This window comes from Sceloporus occidentalis, unplaced genomic scaffold (assembly GCF_023333645.1).
Source record: "Sceloporus occidentalis isolate IW3139 unplaced genomic scaffold, rSceOcc1.0.p SCAF_4, whole genome shotgun sequence".
Classification (NCBI taxonomy): Eukaryota; Metazoa; Chordata; class Lepidosauria; order Squamata; family Phrynosomatidae; genus Sceloporus; species Sceloporus occidentalis.
The window spans coordinates 153,803,082-153,826,811 of NW_028316984.1; the positions used below are offsets into that span (position 1 = coordinate 153,803,082).

Below are 23,730 nucleotides of genomic sequence, written 5' to 3' on the forward strand. Positions count from 1 at the left end.
AGATTATATCCATAGCTGGCTAATGTGTTAAGTGCAGAGGTGATGGCAACCAGGTCATTGCCTGTGAAGCCAGATAAAACTGCTGGAAAGGCTGCAACTCCAGCAAGGTTTGCATGTCCTAATAGCCCTGCAGCAGCTGCAGCTGTCGGCAATACTTCAGCAGTGTTTGCATAAGGAGATCCGGTTGGATTGGAATTGGCCACTGGACCTGTGACATTAGCATAACTGATATTGAGACAGCTGCCACTCTGTGGGTCCTCTTGTATCTTCTGGATGATAAGTTCAACAGCTTTTCGGTTTTGTTCAGGTTCTCCGCTTACAGTGACAACCCTCTCTTGCAAGTTGATCCCATCGGGTTTCTGGGAAAGCTGCACCCAAGCCCCTGACTGCTCCATTATAGCCTTGACTGTAGCACCTCCCTTCCCTATTATCAGACCTGCTGTGCTGTTGGGAACTATAATCTTTACCTGTAATTAAAAAAAATATGTATGAATAATACTTCTGCTTTGCATATACAACATAGTTAAATCATTTGCTACCTGAAACAGCCAGAAGAATGGATGCAGATTAAGAGATTTACTTTCAAATATAAACCTGAATTAGGAAACCAGTATGATCACCATACTTATTTTTTACATAAATTCAAACATAAAATAATATGCTCTTTGAAATATTTTTTGCATCACAAGAAAAAAATCCAGAATATAATTCTTTTATCTTATTTCAGAGAGAAATGTTTAGCAAGTCAGTAAATATTAGTAGGGGAAATATTAACATTTCTGCCATATTCTTCTTTAATGGTATGTCTTTTCATGTTCAGCTTTACCAAATATTATTTTTCATGGCACTTGGTACTAATAAAACTTTGACCATCTATGGATAATATAAAATACATAGTAATAAGCATTCTAACTATGATTATACAAATCCTCAACATTTTAAAAAGATGTCAATTGATATAACCAAGCTAACTGGTAAGGAATGTGGCTGAACACATCCAACCAGTATATATCAACATTATTTTTTCATGACTACATTCTGGCAATAAATGAATTAGCTATCTGAAAGTTACTGAAACGAACAAAGATCTGTTTGGAGAAAAAATAGTTAACCATGCAATTTCTCATGTCTTATTACAGTTACATGATAAAAATATATAAAGGAACTCAATTACACCTTTGAGACTAACTGGGGGAAAAACAACTTTTTGTAGACTATAGTCCACTTCATTGCATGCATGTGATGAAGTGGACTGCAGTCCATGAAAGCTTAAGCTACAATTTTCTTTTCCCCAGTGAGTCTCAAATGTGGTATTGGATTCCTTTATGTCTTATGTTGTAACAGACTAACATAAGGATTAAGAGATAAGCCTTATCTCTTCAGATGCATTTAGATTTGACATTCTTATACGGGTAAAATGAAAGAATATTTTATTCCTGGCACTCAATGTTTGTAATGACAACAGCTTACTGATATCACTAAAATGATAGTAGAATAACAAAATGTCTAAGAACATTAACTTAGTAGTTGGCCCTGTTGAGCTCAATAGGACTTCCTTTTTTAATGAAGGTGAATAGGATTAGGAAGAAAATATTTCATCAGCTTCGCATTTTTGAATTCTACATAATTGAATATAGGACTAGCTGAAGACATTTCTATCAACAAAGGAACTTATCCCAACAGAGTAAGGTGCTTCCTCTAATGGAGGAAGGTTCTCCATTAAGAGAACCTTAGTTGGATGTAACCTGGTTTTTTTAATCCAATTATCTGTATAGGATACCATAATAGTTCAATTAACACTTGTTACAGATTTTTCTTGCTTGCTAAATATACTTCACAGCAATATATAACCACAGCTTAAGACCTTGCAACCCAGCAACCATGTGGAAATACTAAACATACGTATATACAGAAGTAGTTGAATCATACTATTTTTTTTGTCTTAGACCCACTAGCACCTACTTAAATCATGACAAACTTTCATTAGCAATTAGAGATTCAGCTATAATTACCTATTTGGCTCCAGGAAATTCCCCCACCTCAGCATATATTTTTTTTTACATTTGTAGTTTTGTTCTATATGTTCAAATGTATTAAATTAGAGCAAAATACCATAGACTATATATATTAAAATACCCTTAACTTGAAATGACACAGCTGGCATGCATATAATAGAGGTTCATATTTTTATAAACATTCTCATAGTTAACTTCAAAAACAAACATTCTAAGTGGTTAAGAATGAATAAAAATAAAGATTGACACCGTATATGGCTTCAGACACAATGATCCATATTTGTCAAAATATTTCAGCACAGGGATCTGCTATATTAGTTTCCCAAAAGATGATGCAGGCATACACTTTACACATCCACCAAACAGCACTACATTTTAAGTATAGTGATCCAGTTATATATCACAGGCTCAAAAGTGCCAGACTGTAGTTGTTAAAAAAACATTTGCTAACCAGATGCTTGTAGTGAATTCAACCTAGGTGAGCACATTAGACTTTCCTTTCTGGAAATTTCAGATACTGAATTTCAAGCTGAAAAAAACAACCAAGGAAACCTTCAGGGCTTCCTTGGGGTCCCCTGGGGGCCCATGAGGATCAGGTCATCATTCTGCATCTGGATATAGGGACATAGCTGGACACTTCTTGGCCACTTCTGGCTATATATGTCTGTGCTGGGAGATTGCTACAGAAAGAAAGTGAAGGGCTTATTATGCAAGGGAATTCATTCCTCTGCAACCACTATAAAAGGACAAGGTGTTGAGTGGACCACAAACAGCATCTTGCATAAGCAGAATGCAATTATTTCTGTGCAAGTAAGAACTTCTAACTTCCACTAACTCAGATCAAGGAACAGCAAAGCATTTGTGTGTTAATAACAAGTATTTTTTGTAATAGATTGTTGCCTTCATGCCTGTTTATCTGATAGACTAAGATATAACCCTACAGCAATGGTACTCAAACTTTTTACCCTGGGACCCCTCCCTTTACATCTACATGCAGACGTTGCATCTCTCCTCATTACTTGACACAGTATATGAATACACATATTTTGTTTATTTATTACGTGTATTTTCATTCACACATAGAACAGTTTTATTTTAGTAAATTCAATATTGAACTCAATGCATGTGTAAATTTTACACATAAAAAGTATGGGAAGAGGAGAAGGAGGAGGGTACAGAGCCTCCAAGTCTTGTGCCCCCTTGAGTAATTTTTACACCTCTAGGGGTCTTGCTCCACCATTTGAAAACCACTGCCTTATAGGGTTGTCTGAATTGTAAGTTTGCTGAACAATTTTGTAGTGATTCCACTTGGATTAAAATTTTCAACAGGTGATTGAACAGATGATACCTCCTTGACATTTAGACTGTAGTGTCTTGCATGTTTCTTTCTTATCCTCATGTTATTTAACTCTTGAGTGAGATTATCTGGAGATGTATTTATTTATTATTTATTGTATTTATTTAATTTCTATCCCACCTTTATCAAAAGAACTCTTCTATCGAAGGGACCCAAGGTGACTCACAATAACAATTTTTAAAATATGTTCCAATAAAAATTTAAAACAACAGCTAAAAACATTATAAAATTACAAATATTAAAACCACAATAAAAGCACACCATCCCATATAAAACCCATCTCATAACTAAACATTAAAAACCTGCCTGAACAGAGCTGTTTTTACCTGCTGAAGAAAGGCCAGCAAGGAGCAGGTCAGCCTTGCTTCTCATGGAAGGGCATTCCAGAGGACAGGAGCAGCCACCAAGAAGGCTCTCTCTTGTGTCCTTACCAGGCGAGCCTGTGATGGTGGAGGGACTAAGAGAAAGCCTTCCCTGGAAGATTTTAGGGATGTAGGCTGTATCTACACTGCAGAATTAATGCAGTTTGGCATTGCTTTAACTGTCATGACTCAATGTTATGGAAATTTGGGATGTCTAGTTTTGTGAGATATTTAGCCTTCTTTGCCAGAGAGCTCTGGTGCCACAACAAACTGCAAATCCCATAATGGGTTGGGGAAAGCACAATTTTCTATATAAAAGGACAAAACTTTGCAGGAAAAGTATTCTTGCAAAACATATCTATCCAACCAGAAAATGCATGGAGAGAAAAGAAGAAAGGTTGGCTATATCCAACGACATTATCTATGTCAGAAATCCCTTCTCATGCAAGATAACTCAATTGGACCTTTCACTGTCTACATATAAAGTAATGTGTCTTCAGTTCCATCATTTTAAAAAGTTAGGTTTTATAAGCTTTAAATAACAAAGCAAAGCCAATGAATCAGAACTGTGAAAATACAGGACAAGTACTGTTCTGTATTATTAATATTGTAATATTACAGTTTAATCACCTTATTTATAAGAACTTGATGTCTACTTGAAAAGACAGGAAACTACTGAGCTTTACATAATAATCTGTATGTGTGTGTGTTTATATTTAGCATTTTAATAATATACTTTGCACATTACACACACTTGTTCAAATGGCTATACCTATTCTGCTTGGTATAATAAGCATGATTTGAGTAGACAAGAGAAAAACACCACTATGTTGATACATTACATAGTTTTGATATCATTTCCATCTTTCACTTATTTTTCTTGTATAGTCTAAAAGCATTATGTACTTCACGGTAATGTTTCATAGGCTTCAAATTACATTTGCAAGAACAACTGATGTAAAACTGAATAGCTTCATTTATGTGCTTCAATTTTTTATAATAATAAATGGAACTGCTTACACACTGAAATACACAACACATAAAATGGTTTACATATTTTGGGTTACAAAAACTCAGCAGAAACATATGAAAAACAATCTGGATAAACCCCATAGAAATACTTAGGAACACATTCTGGCAAATCTAGAGAAATCTGTATTAGCTTAATGCTATACTGTATAAATAAAATTTAATAAAATTCATTTTCTTCAGTACTTAAAATTTGTAGATTTCAGGCATGTTTTCTGATAAGTTGATTAGATGTCCCACTTGTTGAAGAGAATTGTGTTACATGATTTTTGCTTCAGAATAATAAAGACGCGGAGTGGATGGCTGGTCCATCCTTTAGTTTTTCAACTCATGTGGCTTACTTCATGGGATGTTTCTATATAAATGAAGTATGGCCGTGTCTTTCTTTGTTCAACAATCACACCTTCCTCCCCTACAACAGCATTTCTGGTGAGCTGTAGTAGACCACCTTCCTCCAGGCAGCATAAGAATAGTGGATTGCCAAGTGGCCAAGGAGCAGACTTCAATTTTTGTTCTCTAATTGGCAGTGATGGAAGGAGTGTTTCCCCCCCACTCTGCAGTACTGTGTAACATTGGAAAAAAATCAAAATTGTTTAGTTAGGTTTCTTTCCCCAAAGATGGTTACGGTTTGTGATGCCCATAAGCCAACTTTTTTTTTTTTAGTAAGGAGAGTTGTTCGACTCATGAATATTATGGGTGGCTTACCTATAACAGTACAGTTTACCTGCACAAGAGGATATTAGAGATGAGATAGGCTTGAGAAAAGTGGATTCACCTAGCATTACTTTCACAGGTTTAGTGATGTAATGTGTGTGTGTTTATGTGGAAAATGCTTGCAGACACTCTTTTAGCACATCTTCAAAGTGTATGGAGGAATGGATCCAATGCTTGGAGGTAAGGCTGCATCCACACTTCAGAAATAATCCAGTTTGACACCACTTTAACCTCCTGACTCAATTTTTTTTTTGATATCGGAGCTCTCTGACACAGAAGTCTAAATAGCTCACAAAATAATTCCCACAATTCCATAGCAATAGAAATAGCATGTACATTTCTATACCTCTTCATACTGAACTAAGCAGTCTCTAAGCTGGGTACTCATTTTACCGACCCATGAAAGGATAGAAGGCTGAGTTGACCTTGGAGCCCATTAGGATTGAACTCACAACGCTGTGGCTACAGTAGAGGCATTGGGTCATGGCAGTTAAAGTAATGTCAAACTGGAATATTTCTACAATGCAAATATAGCCTAAGATAATCAGTAGGTAATGCTTGGGAGACCTCCAACCTTGGCAGGTGACAAAGATATATAGAGGAGTGGAACAAAAGTTGACAATTAAGGCCCAAAACAGATGGGCCCAAAGGACTGCTATGGGATTGCACTGGGATCGTGTGCGCTGAGCAACCACTTGTGCTCGGTCCCAATTCAGGCTGCCACTGTGGTAAACCCTGGTTGGTGACTCAGGATGCTAATTTTCCAGTGTCTGGTTAACATGGAGAGCTCTCAGATACAGGAGGCTTTGGTTTTCAGGAAATTGTCCCTCATTCACAAAGTCTAATGCAAACAATAACAGGAGGACTAGTGACTGTCTCTCTACTTATTTATACAAACTAGGAATGACTGAATAGGGCTATGATTATAGCCTACAGTTTATTTTAACTAATCCAGAATAGCCATCAACCTGATTTTAGATTGCCCCACACATCTTACTTTCTTGAGTTAACAACCACCTATATAAAAAATTCATATGATGGTGTTTCTCTATCAGGTCTGCCCTTATTAAATGCTTTGATCTGATTCCTTGGCTAGCAAGAATCAAAGAACTCTTTGTGTATTTTTCACTGGACTGAGATGTTACATGGTGCATTTCTTTGCAGTCAGTGTACAATCACCCTTCTTTTTAAAAAAGTAAATAATAATTTATTTATTTATTTATTTATTTATTTATTTATTTATTTATTTAGTACACATAATCTGACACTCATCATCATCTTTTGCTCCCACCATTCTTATGAATGCTTCAGCTAGAGTCCTCCAGAAAGTCTTTCTCATCAAGGGCTTAAAAAAAGTGGGGGGGGGGGGGGGAGGATGGGTTGCTAAAAAGTGATTCCTTATCACAGAACCTCCTGGCAAAGGTGGTACAAGGTATTTCTGAAAGATGTGGTAATGTGATATAAATGTAGACAGCTGTGACAAAGTTGTCACTCTGAACAGTTCTGGTAACTGTACTTCCTTCAAAAAATTGTAGAGGTCACCGCTGCCCTTAAAAAATAGGCTCTAAGTGCTTTGGGAATCATAAGATAGGCAAACTCATGGGTAGATGCAAGTAGCTTTTAGCAGACATTCAAAGGTTTACTATGATTACACAGGCATACCATTCTTAGAGCTTGAATTCACAAAAAGCCTTGTCACCTTCCTAAAAGACACTTATGATCTACACAGAAGGCTAACAATGTCCACAGCGCTAATGAGTGTAAGGCCTTCTCCAGTGTGTGAAAATGTTTTGCAAGAAAGTTGGCAAGACTTAGTCATTTTACAGGTGAAAGGGAAAAACACAGGGCCCGTACAGACAGGCCAAAATAAAGCTGCTTCAGTTCATTTTGGAGGTATGCTGTTTAAATCTCAAGAGGCCATCAAGAGGCATCTCAAGAGGCCAGAACCTGCACCAAAGCTGGGTTGCAGTCCTTAGGACTGGAGTGTGGCTTTGGCACAGGTTCCAGCCTCTTAGGATGCATGCGTCCTTTAAACAGCATATCTCCAAAGTGACCCGAAACAGCTTTATTTTGGCCTGTCTGTTTGGGCCCTAAGCTAGGCAAGACAACAGGCCCACTTTGATTGCTGCCAGCTTCTCTCACTTGCCTACCAAAATCACTGCCACAAGAAACAGTGTCTTCAAGGTTAGAGGATGAAGATTAGGAGTTGCTAAAAATTCACAAGATTTCATTAATTGTGAAAAGGCAAGAGATAGTAACCACGGAGGAGACCTGATAATTTGAGGGCAATATAATTATGGGAAACCTCTCAAAAAGTATTCCACAAAAGGATCTATGAATCCCTCCACTGGAGACTATCTAGAGGTTAGTGCTGCCACATATGTTATAAAGAAGAAAATGATAGAACTTGTATCTTGAGAAGGAAATCCAAAACATCAGCAGTTGACACAGACTGTACATCCCGGTGTTAGTGTTTCATGCAGGTGAAAAAATGATTCTATTTAGCCACATAAGAAAGCTTGGGGTCAGGCTTCCTTGATGCTTAGTAAACTCTTTAATAGTCATTGCAAGAGGGCTTGATCTTCCATGGGTCAGCTGCAGTTGCTAGATATGGGTGCAGAACAGACTCCAATTCCTGGGACAAGAGACCTGGTTCTGGTGGAAGATGGAGGTACATCTGACAAAGGAGTAGAAGGATTGTGGTAAACCCTGGTTGTTGAGACGACCATGGAGTAATCAGGATGCAGTTTGAGGCATGCTCTTGTGATCTGACCACCACTTTGGACACCAAGGAAATTGGGGGAACATTTAAAAGTGAGTATTCATACACTGGCAGAGAAATGCATCATCTATGGACTAGCATCTCAATACCTTTTGTGCATCATGTGCAGCCATCATAAAGTTATCTTTTGGGGAAACACCTGGGCATGGAGAAATGTTACCATAGCTCCTGTCATACATTTTGTAAAAACTTATAAGGGTATTGCCAGTGCAAAGTAAAAAAAAACTTTGCACTGAAATAGATGACATCCTACTGAAAATTGTAGTGACTTCATATGCATAGGTCATGTCAGGTTGTGGAAATATGCATCTTTTAAATCAATGGCCACAAGCTAGTCTCCTTTGTGAAGCAGAGGAGATATCAAAGTGAAGTGACCATCAGAAAACCCTTTAGTTTGATGCATTGGTTTACTCTCCTTATATCAAGTATGTCTCTCTCTCTTTGGAACTGTAAAATATTGGGAGAAGAATCCCACACAGTTCTGTCCAAAAGATATGTGGTCTTATCACTCTCTTGTCTAGAAGCATTGTCATTTGCTCCATTAGCACCCGGGATGCACAGACACTTCTGTGGGGGGACAGAGTCAAATGCATAGCCACTGGTATGCTAGTGGAGCAATGAGTAATACACTTTTCCCAGATTGGAAGGGTAAGGGAAGATGTGGATATATGAAGTCAAAGTCACTGTTTCAAGGAGGAGGAGAGGTTTACAGAGATTTCGAGGAGATGCAGCAGGTGGTGGTGGCCAGATGGACCTCTGCAGAGAGCATTGGCAACTAACTGGGACTGAGTCTGCTGACTAATTATGGTGACACAAGCTTTTGTGCAAGTGGTCCAGAGTGTCATTGGTCTTGATGCTGAGAGAACTTTGCCCTCAACCATTAAGCCCGTCTGAAGAAGCCACTATGGGAGGTAGCTAGGCATGAAAGTGAAGGGTAATAACTGCTGCCATAACTTTGAATGAGTGGTCAACCACATGGCATGCTACATTGATATGATTTGCAGCTACTCTGTGAGCTTCTGCTTCAAAAAGTTTGCCAAGTTTCTTTGATCCTTTTGGAGAGACTGAAGCAGGAGTTGGACAAAAAAAAAAACAAAAAAAAAAAAAAACAAACAAACAAAAAAAAAAAACAAAAAACAAAAAAAAAAACAGTTGAAACAAAAAAAAAAACATTCTTAAAAAACTTATTTCCCCCCCAAACCTGGGTGACAGCAATGATCCTGTGGGAGAAGAGTGTGGTACTGACACTGAACAATGACTTGTTGAACCTCAAGAGGTACCAAAAGCAGCAGGAGAGCGGTACTGAATGTTCCTTTCATATTCACAAAATGTATTGAACTTAACATTTCTTCTCAGGTACAGAGTCTCAGTTTAAAATGTCTATTTCTCAATGCCTGTTTGGTGAACCTTTTACAAACTGGCATGATTGGGTCTTGACACCCTCACTTAAACAGAAAAGACACTCAGGAGTATCTGTCAGTAAGTACTATTTTACCTCCACAAGAGGTACAAAGTCTGTAGAAGCCATTTACTTGCAGAAAGAAAAATCAAATATAAACACAAGAGTCATACAAGCAGAAATGTGCTATCTGTTTGAGGCGGTAGTGGACAAAAAGGAACTGAGGAGAGAGTGAGCTGAGGTCTGCTTAGACATTTATGCTGAAGGAGGAGGGTGGGGTTGCCCAGCTCTAGAAAGTTCCAAAGGAGGCTTTGCTTAGTCAGAGAAACTGATTTGTGTGATTCACAGACTATAATGAAGAAGAGGCTTGTTTGTTTACTTTGGGATCATGAATTTAAAAATGTATACACAGGCTGTATTCAGACATGCATCTGAGGAAGGAAAGCAGAATTATAACTGTTATCCTACTCGTCTCCACACTTTTAATGAAACATGTCAAAAGTTTTGCCATTTGATGTACTCTCATTTGAATGAAGTCAGTTAATTAATAATTAATTAATAATTTGTTTTATTTATATACCGCTATTCCAAAGCAATGATACTGAATATTGACTATATAATTTATCTTATTAAATAAGAAGAGAAGTGTAGGAATAAACTGCTGTTCAGAAGAAATACAGTGGGACCGTATCCGCAGACTTGCCATCCGTGGATTTGAGCATCTGAGGATAGTAAGCCCATATTGTTCCCAATGGCAGCACATGCTCGTGACTGCACTGCCATTAGGGAAAACTGGAGAGAGAGGACTTCAGTCCAGTTGTCCATAACAGGGGCATGGCCATGTGGTTGTACCACCGTTAAGGACAATGGGACATCAATGCGGGTGGTGGTGGTCTAGAATGGATCTCTCTCAGATACTGAGGGCTGACTATGTATGAATGATGCTATAAAAATTATTTAGATTTCCAGAAAATATTTTTCCAATGACCATACCTGTGTGTTCTATATCCTTGCACACACTTCTGAGCCCCTGGGATCTGGAACACCCTCCCTGAGGAGCTCCACACCGCCACCTCCCTGGATCTCTTTAAAAAGAGACTGAAGACCTTTTTGTTTCATCAAGCCTTTCCTGATGTTCGGTGATATGTGTGGGCCCCCCTAATATGATTAACATCTTTGAGTAAATTGCTGTCTTGGTTTAATGTTGATTTTATGTATATTGTGCACTGTTTTGTAAGTTTTAATTATCTATTGCAATTTTTATCTTGTATTGTATCGTTATTGCAATTGTTGTACACCGCTGTGATTGAATGGAATAGTGGTATATAAATAAAAAATATTATTATTATTATTATTATTATTATTATTATTATTATTATTATTTATGCCAGTTCATCACTGACACATACAGTAAAACAACTATGATTGTATGCTAAAAGCCAACCTGTTTTAGAAAAAAAATTAATAATTTCTCAGGCATGCACTCTATTAACAAATACAATTTTCACAACAATTCTAATTTGTACATTGTGATTGGTCAAATTAATAAACTTTGGCTAAGAACCTACTTGGGACACATAGCTACACTCCCTCTCCTGATCCTACCTTCTAAAAGCCACTACATAAACCAGGCATCTGTACTGAGCAAAGATCTGCAGTGTTGCCGAGATTGGAGGTGAAGGATTACGCATCCAGCCTTCTCCCACCGGTAAACCATGGTATGATGACCAGAAAAAGAGATCCCTATGGTTGCAACTTCTTGTCACATTGTGGCTTGCTGGTAATTCAGAGCCCTGCTTGCCAGTGCTGCACAAAGCCTCCATTTGATATGGTTGCTTGGCTTTTATGGTGAGATTTGGGGCATATGTGGTTCTGCCAATGGCAATGCGGCCATGCAAATATGAAATAGTTATAAAGTCATAAGTCTACACTTTAACTAACTAAAAAAAACCAAGGAGTTGCCAATTATTTATTCTAAATTTAGAAGAACTGTTATAAAACTATACAAGCAAGATCTGTTTTGGTGAGCATTACCCTTTCTAAAAGCTTCTAACACTGTGACATAAATGTAGTATTGATCTGTTTAGAATATCAACCTAAGAATAAACTGATATAAACAATTTATCACAAAATAAATACTGATTGCTTCTCTGTCACTGACCCTGTATCTAGTAGAGAAGCCTAAACGAAATAAAAAAGAAGGAATAAGAAAAAAATAACCACAATCAACAAGCAGCTGGGATTCAGAGGCAATTCAGGCAAGAGCTACATCCTTTGCATTTTAATGATATTTTTTTGTAGCTTGAAAAACGTTTCATTGCCTGCTTACATTTTTTAAACAGTAACAGATTTAAATTGCACCCTTATTAAATTTCGTAAAATCGCAGTACTTGTATAACTCTATGGTTCTTGATATGGTGTCCTGGTGACAGAGGATAGAGCAGATCTGTTCAGCCAGAGATGCAGAGGAACCTTGCCCTCTTAAACACTCCAGTAAGTTCCATATACCGTATTTTCCAGTGTATAAGATGACTCCCAAATTTTCCAGTTAAAATATAGAGTTTGGGATATACTCGCTGTATAATATAAAGTTTGGGATATACTCGCTGTATAAGATTACCCCTCTTCCAATGCACACCAAATAAAAATTAAATAATAATAATAATAATAATAATAATAATAATAATATGTTTTATTTATATACCGCTATTCCAAGGATCATAGCGGTGAACAGCAAGTAAGCTAATTAGCAAGTAAGCATCAGATTTGATTTCAATATGGTAATTTTAATTCAAATGCTTATGACATGCAGGTACTTAGCAGGAAAACTTGTTGTATACAAAGCCTGCTTGGATTCGTCAGCTCTCCCTGCCTGCCCAGCCCCTCCCTGTCTCCAAGACTATCAGAGCTGTAGCGCAAACATGGATTTTTCTATACCCCGGGCGTCCCGGACGCCTGCAGCTTGCTCTGCTCTTCACTTACACCTTCCCCATGAGGTGCCCCCTCACCTCATCATCGGGACTACGTTAAATCACTTCTTTCCATGAATCCCGTTTAGTGGATTTTCTTCTACCATACTTGTACAGTGCCGCCCTTGCTGCTTTCATACGGTCGCCACATACAGTGGGAATGCGGCCGCAGCCATTTATGAGCTCCCCCCAACATATGTGGCTACTGCAGATTTTCCAGTCCAGCTCGGAAGTTTCAGCACCTGCCCTATAAGACGACACCCAGCATATAAGACGACCCCCGACTTTTCAGAAGATTTTCCTGGGTTAAAAAGTAGTCTTATACATCAGTAAATACAGTAATTATTTCCTTGATTTTAAAAATCAAGAGAGAGGAAAAAGAATCTGTCCTGGTAGGCTATAGATGGATTGGATACATATGAACATCTTCATCCCTGGATCTTGCCCAATTAAAAAAAAAGGCAGGGGGAGGGAAGACCAGAGGGAGAACAGAGCTTGCAAAAGGGAAAAAAATGCTGAGCAACCAATAAGGGCTTTCCTCTCTCTCATGCTGTGGAACTTGAGCTAGAGGGCTTTATACTTCTCAGAGGCTCTGACATCAGAGTTCTCTAAGGAACAAGGTAGGACTGCACTGCCTTTCTGCAATTCTATGCCCACTGGCTGGGAGCAAGGCCCAGAAAATGATTCAGCAGTAAAATTAATTCACATATTTTCTAACTTTTGCACCAAGGTGGTAAGGCCAGAATACATATGGTTCGTAGGTGGTTCCATACAGGCAACTCATAGCTTTTAGAATCATGGGATCAAGAGAATGCACAATCAGATTTTATGCTACCTGCATTTATTTTTTTATTTATTTAATTTCTATGCCACCTTTCTCTCAGAAAGGGACCCAAGGTGGCTCACAAATAAAAATTCTAACAAACATTTTACAATGAAACAATTAAAAACATCAGCAAAAAACAATATAAAATTATAAACATTAAAACCTCAATAAAACCACAATACACACTCCATATAACAAACACTCCATATAAAAGCCATCCCATGATTACACATCAAAAGCCTGCTTGAATGAAACCATTTTTGCTTGTCAATGAAAAGGAGAGGGGCAACCTTGCTTCTCATGGAAGGGCATTCCAGAGAAGGCTCTTTCCCGTCTTCTCACCAGACGAGCCTGTGATGGTGGTTGGACCAAGAGAAAGCCTTCCCCAGAAGACCTTAGGGCTCTAGCAACTTCATAAGGGGAGAAACAGTTTGGACCTAAGCCGTACAGGGGTTTACAGGCTTTACTAGCACTTTGAATTGTGTTCAGAAAAAAACCGGTAGCCAGTCATAGAATCATAGAATCGAAGAATTGGAAGAGACCACAAGGGCCATTAATACAGGAAATCTCAATCAAAGCATTCTCAACAAATGGCAATCCAGCCTCTGCTTAAAGACCTTCAAGGAAGGAGACTCCACCACACTCTGAGGAAGTGTGTTCCACTGTCGATCAGCCCTTACTGTCAAGGAGTTCCTCCTAATGTTTTCCTTTTCCTGCAGCTTTCATCCATTGTTCTGGATGTTCTCTGGAGCAGCAAAAAACAAGCTTGCTCCATCCTCAATATTACATCCCTACAAATATTTAAACAGGGCTATCATATCAACTCTCAACCTTCTCTTCTCCTGACTAAACATCCCCAGCTCCCTAAGTCATTCCTCATAGGGCATGATTTCCAGACCCATCACCATTTTAGTTGCCCTCCTTTGGACACGCTCCAGTTTTTCCACATCCTTTTTGAATTGTGGTGGATACAGTATTCCAGGTGGGGCCTGACCAGAGCATAAGAGTGGTATGTTTACTTCCCTTGATCTAGACACTATACTTCTACTGATGCAGCCTAAAATTGCATTGGTCTTTTTAGCCTCATCACACTGTTGACTCATGTTCAACTTGTGGTCTACTTGGGCTCCTAGATCCCTTTCACATGTAGTCTCGTTCAGCCAGGTATCCCCCCATCCTATGTCTATGCATTGTTTTGCCCAAGGTGCAGTGCCTTACATTTCTCTGTGTTGAAATTCTACATTCTAGCATTCTAGCTGTGGCCTTTTGCACCCACTGGAGGTTCTGAACAGTTTCCAAAGGCAGCCCCACGTACAGCGTGTTACAGTAGTCCAAATGGGATGTAATCAAGGCATATGTCACCGTAACCAGATCTGACGTCTCAAGGATCGGGTGCAGCTGGTGCACTAGTTTTGACTGTGCAAATGCACTCCTGGCCACTGCTGAGACCTAGGCATCCAGGCTCAAAGTAAGGTCCAGGAGCACATGCAAGCTGCAAGTGGATACATAAATCAATTATTCATATTGCACAGATTCTCAACTGACACTCATAAATAGTTGGTGGAAAAGATTGAGAAAAGCAGTTAAGAGTGATGATTACTTTCATCCTTTAGAATGGCTGAATGCTGATTAAAGGTATGGATAACTAAAAGGGGGCAGGTTCTTAAAGAAATAAAAAAGGCCAATGCACTAATGTGGTTATGAAGACTGATTTTAATCTATAAACAGAACAGCACATGGTATGAATCATTACATAACCAAATATTCATTCATGAATCTTGTCTTAACCTTATGAACTGTATTAATAAAAATGTTATTTTTTGAAACAATTTTATAATATAACTTTTATGCAACATGGCACCAGTTAAATTTTCACAAAACATGTAAAGCTTCTCATAACCAAACAAGGCGAAAACTTCTAAAAATTTTATTCTTGCATGCAAGAATTAAGACTCACATCCCTGTAAATCCTTGTCTATCTCTAGTTAAACTACATTTTGTAACTCTGTCATTATATATATATATATATATATATATATAGAGAGAGAGAGAGAGAGAGAGAGAGAATTGGGGAGGGGGAGTGCAAGACATACAAATAGGACATAATAACATCAAGAACTCCTGTAAAATTTTTGAATAGGGTTGGGTGACTGTCAATAAAACAGTCATCTGGAAAGTTCCTTAGTCATGCTTAGAGCATGTATATTTAAATCAGTTAAAACTAAGTATGTCATGAGTAAATCCAATCTCAATGATTTCTGTAGATATGCTATAAACATGAATAAATTTTGATCCACTCATATCTGAAGATTTAATGAAAATAGATTGGGAAGAAGGCAGTTAAATTTTAACTGCAGATTTATATTGGAAAGTATTGCTTGCTTATAGGAAACAAAACAAAACAAGAAAAAAACACCAAATCTCAAATTATTTACAGATTAAATATTCATAAACCAACTGACAATATAAAATCATCAGCATTGCTCTACAAGTGTATTAATTTGGGCATCTAATATTACTGACAGCAGGGCTTTATCCCAGGCCTGTGCTGTAAACAAGATCATATTTACAATAAAAATGTTAGCAATAAAATATGTCAAAGCATCCAAAAAGTAATTTCACTATTAGAATATGCTGGCTGTAAGACCATGGTTTTATAAGACTTCTCTGACATCACTGCATTTGCAGTATCATCCAAGTGGGCAACATTCTGGGCCACAAGAAGGAAATAAAGACTTCTTGACAGCCCACTGTGAAGAATTTGCAAGACACTTTGCACACAAAATCTCTCAAGATTTGCTCTGGCCTGGATGCTGTAGTTGAAACAGGTCCAGTGGATGTAATCTTGGTGCCTGTTTGTCCTGTATGATTTGATAAATTTCAATTTGTACATCCTGAGAATGTGGACAGGATTCTTGAAGAAGTGAGAGCCATATGTATATTGGATTATTGTCCTTCCTGGCTTCTGAAAGCAGCTAGAGGGGGACTGGCCAAATGGCTAAGGGAAGTGGTCAATGCCTCACTACAGCAAAGGAAATTTCCATCCTGCCTAAAGGAGGCTGTGGTGAGGCTATCTTCTTCAGATCACATAATCCTCACAAACTATCAGCCAGTCTCTAATATTCCATTCTTGGTCCATTTCAATGTAGCTTCAGATCTGGCTATGGTGGATGATTTATGCAGGGAGCTTGACAGGGTGTGTGTGTCCCTGTTAGTCTTGCTGGATCTCTTGGCAGCTTTTGATACCATCAGCCATGCTATCCTTCTGGGCCGCCTTTCTGAAATGCGACTGGGGGGGGGGGACACTGTTATGCAGTGGTTCTGATCTTTCTTGGAGGAGCGAACTCAGAAGGTGGTGTGAGGGACTCCGATTCCTTGGCCACTGTGGTGTACCTCAGGGTTCTTTTCTGTCTCCCATGTTATTTAATATCTACATGAAACCACTGGGAGAGGTAATCCTGAGATTTGGGGTATGGTGTTACTACCAGTATGCAGATGACACCCAACTCCATCTCTTCTTTCCATTTGAATCCAAGGAAGCTGTTTCTGTACTGAACCAATGCTTGCTGTCAGGGAAGGACTGGATGAGGGCAAACAAATTGAAAATTAATCCATACAAGACAGAGATAAGGAAGATCAGGCAATAGGGACTTTGCCTGTGCTGGATGGGGGTATACTCCCCCTGAAATCTCAGGCTCGCAGCTTGACTCAACTCTTGGATGCCCAAGTTTCAACAGTGGCCAGGAGTGCATTTCCATAGCTAAAGCTAGTGCACCAGCTGAGCCCATTCCTTGAGACCGTCAGATCTGGATATGGTGACACTCTACTCTAATGCACTCTTCGTGGGGCTGCCTTTGGAAACTGGAAACCTCAGCAGGTTCAAAAGGCCGCAGCTAGAATGCTGACTGGGATCAGCTATAGGGAGCATATAACGTCCTTGTTAAAACAGCTTCACTGGCTACCTGTTTGTTTTCGGACACAATTCAAAGTGCTAACAAAGCTCTGTATGGCTTAGGTCCAGATTATTTGAGAGACCGCTTCTCCTCATACAAACTTGCTAGAGTCCTAAGATCTTCCAGGGCAGGTTTTCTTTCAGTCCCATCACCATCTTAGGCTCACTTGGTGATGTCATGAGAGAGAGCCTTCTTGGTGGCTGCTCCCAACTCTCTGGAATACCTTTCCATGGGAGGCTAGGCTGGCCACCTCCCTCCTTGCCTTTTGTGGGCAAACAAAAACATTTTTATTTAAGCAGGCTTTTAAATATATAATCAGGACAGAGTGGTTTTATATAGGGTGTGTGTATGTGTGTGTTTTAGCTATGTTTGTAACTTTGTATCATTTTATACTATTTTAACTAAATAATTTTAATTGTTTTTATTTTTTTATTGTGATGTTTTAATAATATTTTATTATTGGGTTCCTTTTTGGGAGGAAGGCGGCACAGAAGAGAAATAGATAAATAATTAATTAAATAAATTCTTGCTCTGCCATGAAAACCAGTGGGTGACTTTGGGCAAGTCACATACTTCTCAGCCTCAGGGAAAGGCAATGGCAAATCTCCTCTGTCAAGAAAACCCCATGATAGGTTCACCTTCTAGTTGAAAGCACACAACAAAAACAAATGTTGCAGAGCTAATTACAGATTATTTTCAAATAAGTCCTTTTTACAATACATAAGACATAAGTTATAATACAATGGTAATACAAATGAGGTAATGTAACCATCCCCTTTTCAGTGGAGCTACAACTGTTTTAATAAGTGTGAACTAGTGGCAGAACTAGTTAGATGTGTTTTGTACAGCAAGCCACAGTTTTTCCTCATGTTTTATATCTTCAAGCTGCAAAAAAGTACAGTATTACTCTTAATGTATGAGCTACAAGTAACTACAAAGTAACTAGTTGAGATATCAGTGGCTTGGAATGATAAATGGAACAGGTCACTTTGCAAAAAGTCTGGTTTGTACAAAGTTACTTTCTAGAAATCATGTCTGCGCGCAAGAATTTATAAAATATACTTCCACCTTATACTTCATTTGTCAGTTGACTATCACAGACAAGAACATGGGTTTTTATAAAATTATAAAATTAGGTATCATCCTATTGGTAAATTTGTGTGGAATCATATCTACAGAGGTGTAGGATGGTTTTTAAAAATGTGTACACTCATCAAGTTGTAAATTTGGATTATATATTTCACTTCTGTTATTCTATCTCCTTACATATTGAGAGAACTTAACAACTAATGCCTAAGGCACACCAAACACTCAGAAACTCTTAACATTAAATGAACTTTCTTTCACTGATAAAGTGAATGAAGTGGTAAGACGCTTTCTGTGCTTAAAGAAATTGCTGGATTGCACACCATACTTCACAGGTTTTTGTATACATATATTTATAATACAAGTATACTTCAGTCAGCAAAGCCTCTGACAAAGACAGTTCTTTCAATACACTTTTTACGCCCTCACAGTCCCCAATTTTCCTTCTTGTCCTTTGTTTAGTGAGACTTTTGTTTTTTAGCTGCATTGGGATGATGGTAAAGTAGGGCTGGAGAAACACAGACTTTCAGTGTTGAGTTGCAGCAGCATGTCTGAAGTAAACAATGTCATAAAGTTTGATCTGGGAAAGAATGGGATTTAGTTCTATTTGATCTTACTACAGCTTTGTGTGTATGCCTCCAAAAGAAAAGATAAATAACAGCTCCTGCCAGAATCACTTACTGAGCATGCATGAACAGCAAAATATAAAGAAAAGGGGGAAGCAGATAAGCCTGTGTTATCAACTGCCTCTAGCATGATAAAAAAGTATAGATATTAGCACAATGTCTGCCACCCATACAGGGCTGCTCACTAGCCTCTCTGCCTGCTGCTCTCAGGGATGTTATCGCTGCAGCTCATTGACCTTCCACCAGGTGTCTATCTTCCTATAAATGGAGGAAGTTTCAAGACTTTTTGAAACCTCTCAGTATTTCTCCATCCAAGGCCAATAATGGACATATGCTGGATTTTATCCTTACTCTGTCAACCAGAGCTTTATCCCCATCTTTGATTTGGTGTTACCTTGCTGTGGTTTCTATGAACTTTCAGCTTCTCAGAAAATCCTCCTGTTCCCTTGATCCACTGATAAGGAGATACCTGAAGGGATACAAGAATCTCCAACTTCCAGACCTGGGGTCAGCACCAAAGTGGAACTTGGAGCTCATTTTGAGACATCTTTCAGGAAGCCTTTTGAGCCTATGGGTATCTGTCATCTCAAGTTGTAGTCCTAGAAGACTGTTTTCTTGATCTCTAACCACAAGATGGTTGTTGAGCTCTGTGCTCTTTATGTGAACAATCCATACTTTAGCTTCTTTCCATCCTCAGACCAAATATTACCTTCTTGCTGAAGGTGGTGCCAGCTTTCTATATCAGCCACAACATTGTTCTTCTGGATTTCGTGCAAAACCCTGTGTCAGACATTGAAAGACATTGGAACTATCCTGAGACACGGAGGACTTTAGCCTTCTATATCATCAGGACTGTGGTTTTTCATGTCTCCCAAAGGCTCTTAGTAACTGAACCTGACCAGGATTGAATGCAATAGGAGTGGGATCAATATGAAGGCCAACATGGTGGAGAAAGTATGGCTGACAGCAATCTGGAAGCTGCTTGTTGTGCTGGGGAGAGCAAGACTGTGACCCTCAGAATGGGCAAGACTCTAATGCTCTGACTGCCAGAAACATTTCCCTTAGGAGATTGGTGTGAGACAGCAACTACCTCCGCTTCAATAGAAGAAAACTTTGAAGCTTGTGATTTGGGAGCCACAGTTCTTGTTGTGAAGTGGCTCCCAAGGTCTCAAGGCCACCACTGATGGAACAATTTGGACCATGTTTCAACAGTCAGGTAAGGGGTGTGCATCCCTCCACATTGGGATGATCTTTGGAGGTCAAAATGCAGTCGATAAAACAAAAGTAAAAGAAGAAAAAGCACTCCAAAGATAAGGGCCATCATCATTCCCTACTTCTGACAACTCCAAATACTGACAATACTATTAGCTCTAGCTGGCTACGTACCACTTAATATCGATTTCAAGCCCCTTTCTATTAAGATACCAATTAGTATGGTGTATCCCGAGAATTACAGCATCCAAAGGATTCTTGGATGAGCTGGTGACATCTTGAACTTGTTGTGCAGGGCTATTTATGCGACAACTAAAGAGTCCCTCTCGTTTGTACAGCTCGAATGACTTCTTTTCCACAGAGCTCTGAACAATGAACAACTGGATGTTGGTTAGAGCACAGCTACAGTTAAGAGTGCACCACTGATACATGGCAGAAGCAAAAACTGCTTACCACTTCTACCACCCTTGGTGAGCTGTCATGTAGTATTTTTTCAGGTCATGGATGCACTGAAGACATCTAGTCCATGAATGGAAGCAGAAAAGCCCTTGATGTTACTCTATTTTGCAAAACAGAAAGACCACTGCAAGTCTTGCTGGTCATTTGAAAGTATGCAGTACACTTGGGCAAACATTGTGCAATCAATTTTAGTTGCTGAAGCTTGAGAAAATGATTCTTGGGGTTAGTCTGATTATAGTCATCCTCATTTCCTACCCTTGTTGCCTGGTGAAATATAATAATAATTAATAATTTGTTTTATTTATATACTGCTATTCCAAAGATCATAGCGGTGAACAACAAGTAAGCTAATTAGCAAGTAAGCTAATTTGCCCCCAACATTCTGGGTACTCATTTTAGCGACCTCGGAAGGATGCAAGCCTGAGTCGAGCTTGGGCACTTTTGGATTAGCATGACTGGGAAGACTGAGTGAGGCTTGTTGATGAAGGTTACTATGCTAATTGCTTGGATTTTCATTTAAAAGATGGGGGAATGCTATCTTGTTCTCTTTAATCCCTAAGCAGTCTTCTCTAACCATAGTATTCTTCTATATAGCTCTGTGGGTAGGGTCTAGGAAAGATTATATTATAGTAGCTGAATTCTTATATTCAGGGCTTTCAATAATTTGAAAATATCTTTGGAAACATTTGCTTATTATTATTATTATTTATTTATTTTATCTGCTTGGGCTAGTCACAATTTCAGGTTTGTGAAGCAGGAACAAGAAAGAATAAACAAGATTTGAGCAATCATTTCTCCAGTGCCTTTCTTCTCTCATGGTGATGGCTTCTGGGGCATCTTTCCTTCTGCCATTACCATCTCTCCCAGCACAAGTACGTCACTATAATGAACTAAAAGGATTTTGGCATATATGTGCAGCATTCAGCTCACTGGAGGAAAGGAAAAGTATAAACGTAACTTGTAAATATCTATCCATTTATTGAGCTATTTATATCCTGCTACTAATTTATTTTAATAGTTATTTTAACAATCATTAATTGCTACTGTACAGTGATCTGTAAATATTCTGCAATCAATATCAATCTCTTTCTCTTAATCTCAAATCAATTTCATAATAGTGTTAACCACAAGGGCCATCCAGTCCAACCCCCGTGCCATGCAGGAACTCTCAATCAAAGCAAACCCGGCAGATGGCTAAAGTAGGGGAGGAAAATGTATGGTCTTTCATATTGCTGGGCTGCAATTCCTAGCATTCATTAAAATGGCTAGGGCTACTGGAATCTGAAGTTCAAAAATATTGAAGAGTTACATGATTTCTCTTTCATCTTAAAGGAAACCCTCTGGATGGGGCTGCATTTTAATGCAGTGTTGACAGATACATTGAACAACAAACACAATTCCATTAATTGTCTTTTGGTTGCAGTTCTCCATAGAAGTGTTGTCTTCTCGGTGGGATACCCTGGTAGGATGTTGTCTTCACTGCGTGCCTTATGGTTTGACATGGTGATCCTAAGACAAACCTATTACGGTTCTTTCTCTGCAAGATCTATTCTTAGAGGGCCTGCCATTGCCTTCCTCCGAGTGTGAGTGTGTGTGACTTGTTAAAGGTCAACAACCTAGCAGATTCCCATGGTTGAGCAGAGATTAAAACTCTGATCTCCTGAAGTCCTAGGAAACCTAGGAAATTGATCTCCTGAAGTCCTAGTTCAGCAGTCAAACTGCTACACCATGCTGTATAACCTGCCACTATGCATTGGTATAAATATACATGTACTCTTGAACACACATAAACATGCTCAGGAATGCAGTCGATTTATATTTGAAGACCACAGTAATGCTACTAGCACTGAGGCCGCTCGGACTCCAAGCTCTCCAGCCAGCCCATTCTCCAACTAGGGCCAGCTGTGAGGCACAGAGGGAGCACGGTCTCTAACTGTAATAATGTTTTTATAGCTTAAATCATGTTATATATTATTTTTGTTTAGGACTGGGATGGGGGGATTGAATAAGGGATGAATTTTGAACTTTATTCAACTGTATTGTAAATTGTAATTTATTTTATTTGTATTGTAATTTTGAACTTTATTTGATAGCATTGTATGGTATTTGCCATTGTTGTATTGTATTTCCATTGTTACGATTTTATAGTTTAATTTTTTTATATTGTTTTTGTTTTAGGACTGGGATGCGGGGGTTGTTGAGGGATTAATTTTGAATTTTATTTGACTTGTATTGCAATCTTTATTTTATTTGACCTTTAATCGATTTGCATTGTTTTGTAGTTTCTTATTGTTATATTATATTTCTTTATTGTTGTAACCCACCCTGATTCTACATGATTTGGTGGGCTATAAATAAATCCTTATTATTATATTATCAACAGTTATAACATGAAGACTGCTGCAACTGACACTGGGTTGGAGCAGATGGGCAGGAAAAAGTGACCTGATTTTGCTTTCCCTCAAAGCTGGTTGAAACCCCACTGCTTGCCCAGCCCACTCCCAGGCTGAATGCTCACGGCCTGATTGAATGGCACAGCATCAGGTGTGCCGCTGGGTAATTATTTTTGTTGCCTCCCCACTGTGTATGCGCACTGGCACACAAACACATCACCGGTGCCCCTCAAGTAGCTCCTACTGCCTGCCTATATGCCATTCCATTGGATAGCTTCCCCCTTGAGCTGCCACGTCACACTCTGCCTGTACCGGACATCGATGCACTGGTGTGCAAGTGATAAATTGGCAAAGCACAATTATAGAGCCCCCCCCCCCCAACCTGGACCTGTCCACATCTGGACCTTAACCTGTCCACATCTTTGTATATATTGGCAAAATGTATAGACGTTGCCTGTCAGAGAGAACTTTGAATGAAACTGAAGCTACTATTTTTGAAATGAAAATGAATAGTACACAATGTTTGGTAGACCTCCAAAAAATTATTA

At 38.7% G+C, this 23,730-nt stretch overlaps 1 protein-coding gene across 4 annotated transcripts in view; it reads right to left on the reverse strand.

Annotated features, from left to right (window-relative positions):
• LOC149314875 (RNA-binding protein Nova-1) overlaps window positions 1-23,730 on the reverse strand; it is a 177,106-nt gene that overhangs the window by 4,905 nt on the left and 148,471 nt on the right. For all 4 annotated transcript variants that reach the window (XM_089522043.1, XM_089522042.1, XM_089522044.1 and 1 more), the window contains one exon: window positions 1-467. This exon is cut by the window's left edge and continues 4,905 nt beyond it. In XM_089522043.1, coding sequence (XP_089378169.1) covers window positions 1-467 — 467 coding nt within the window. The remainder of the gene's footprint in view (window positions 468-23,730) is intronic.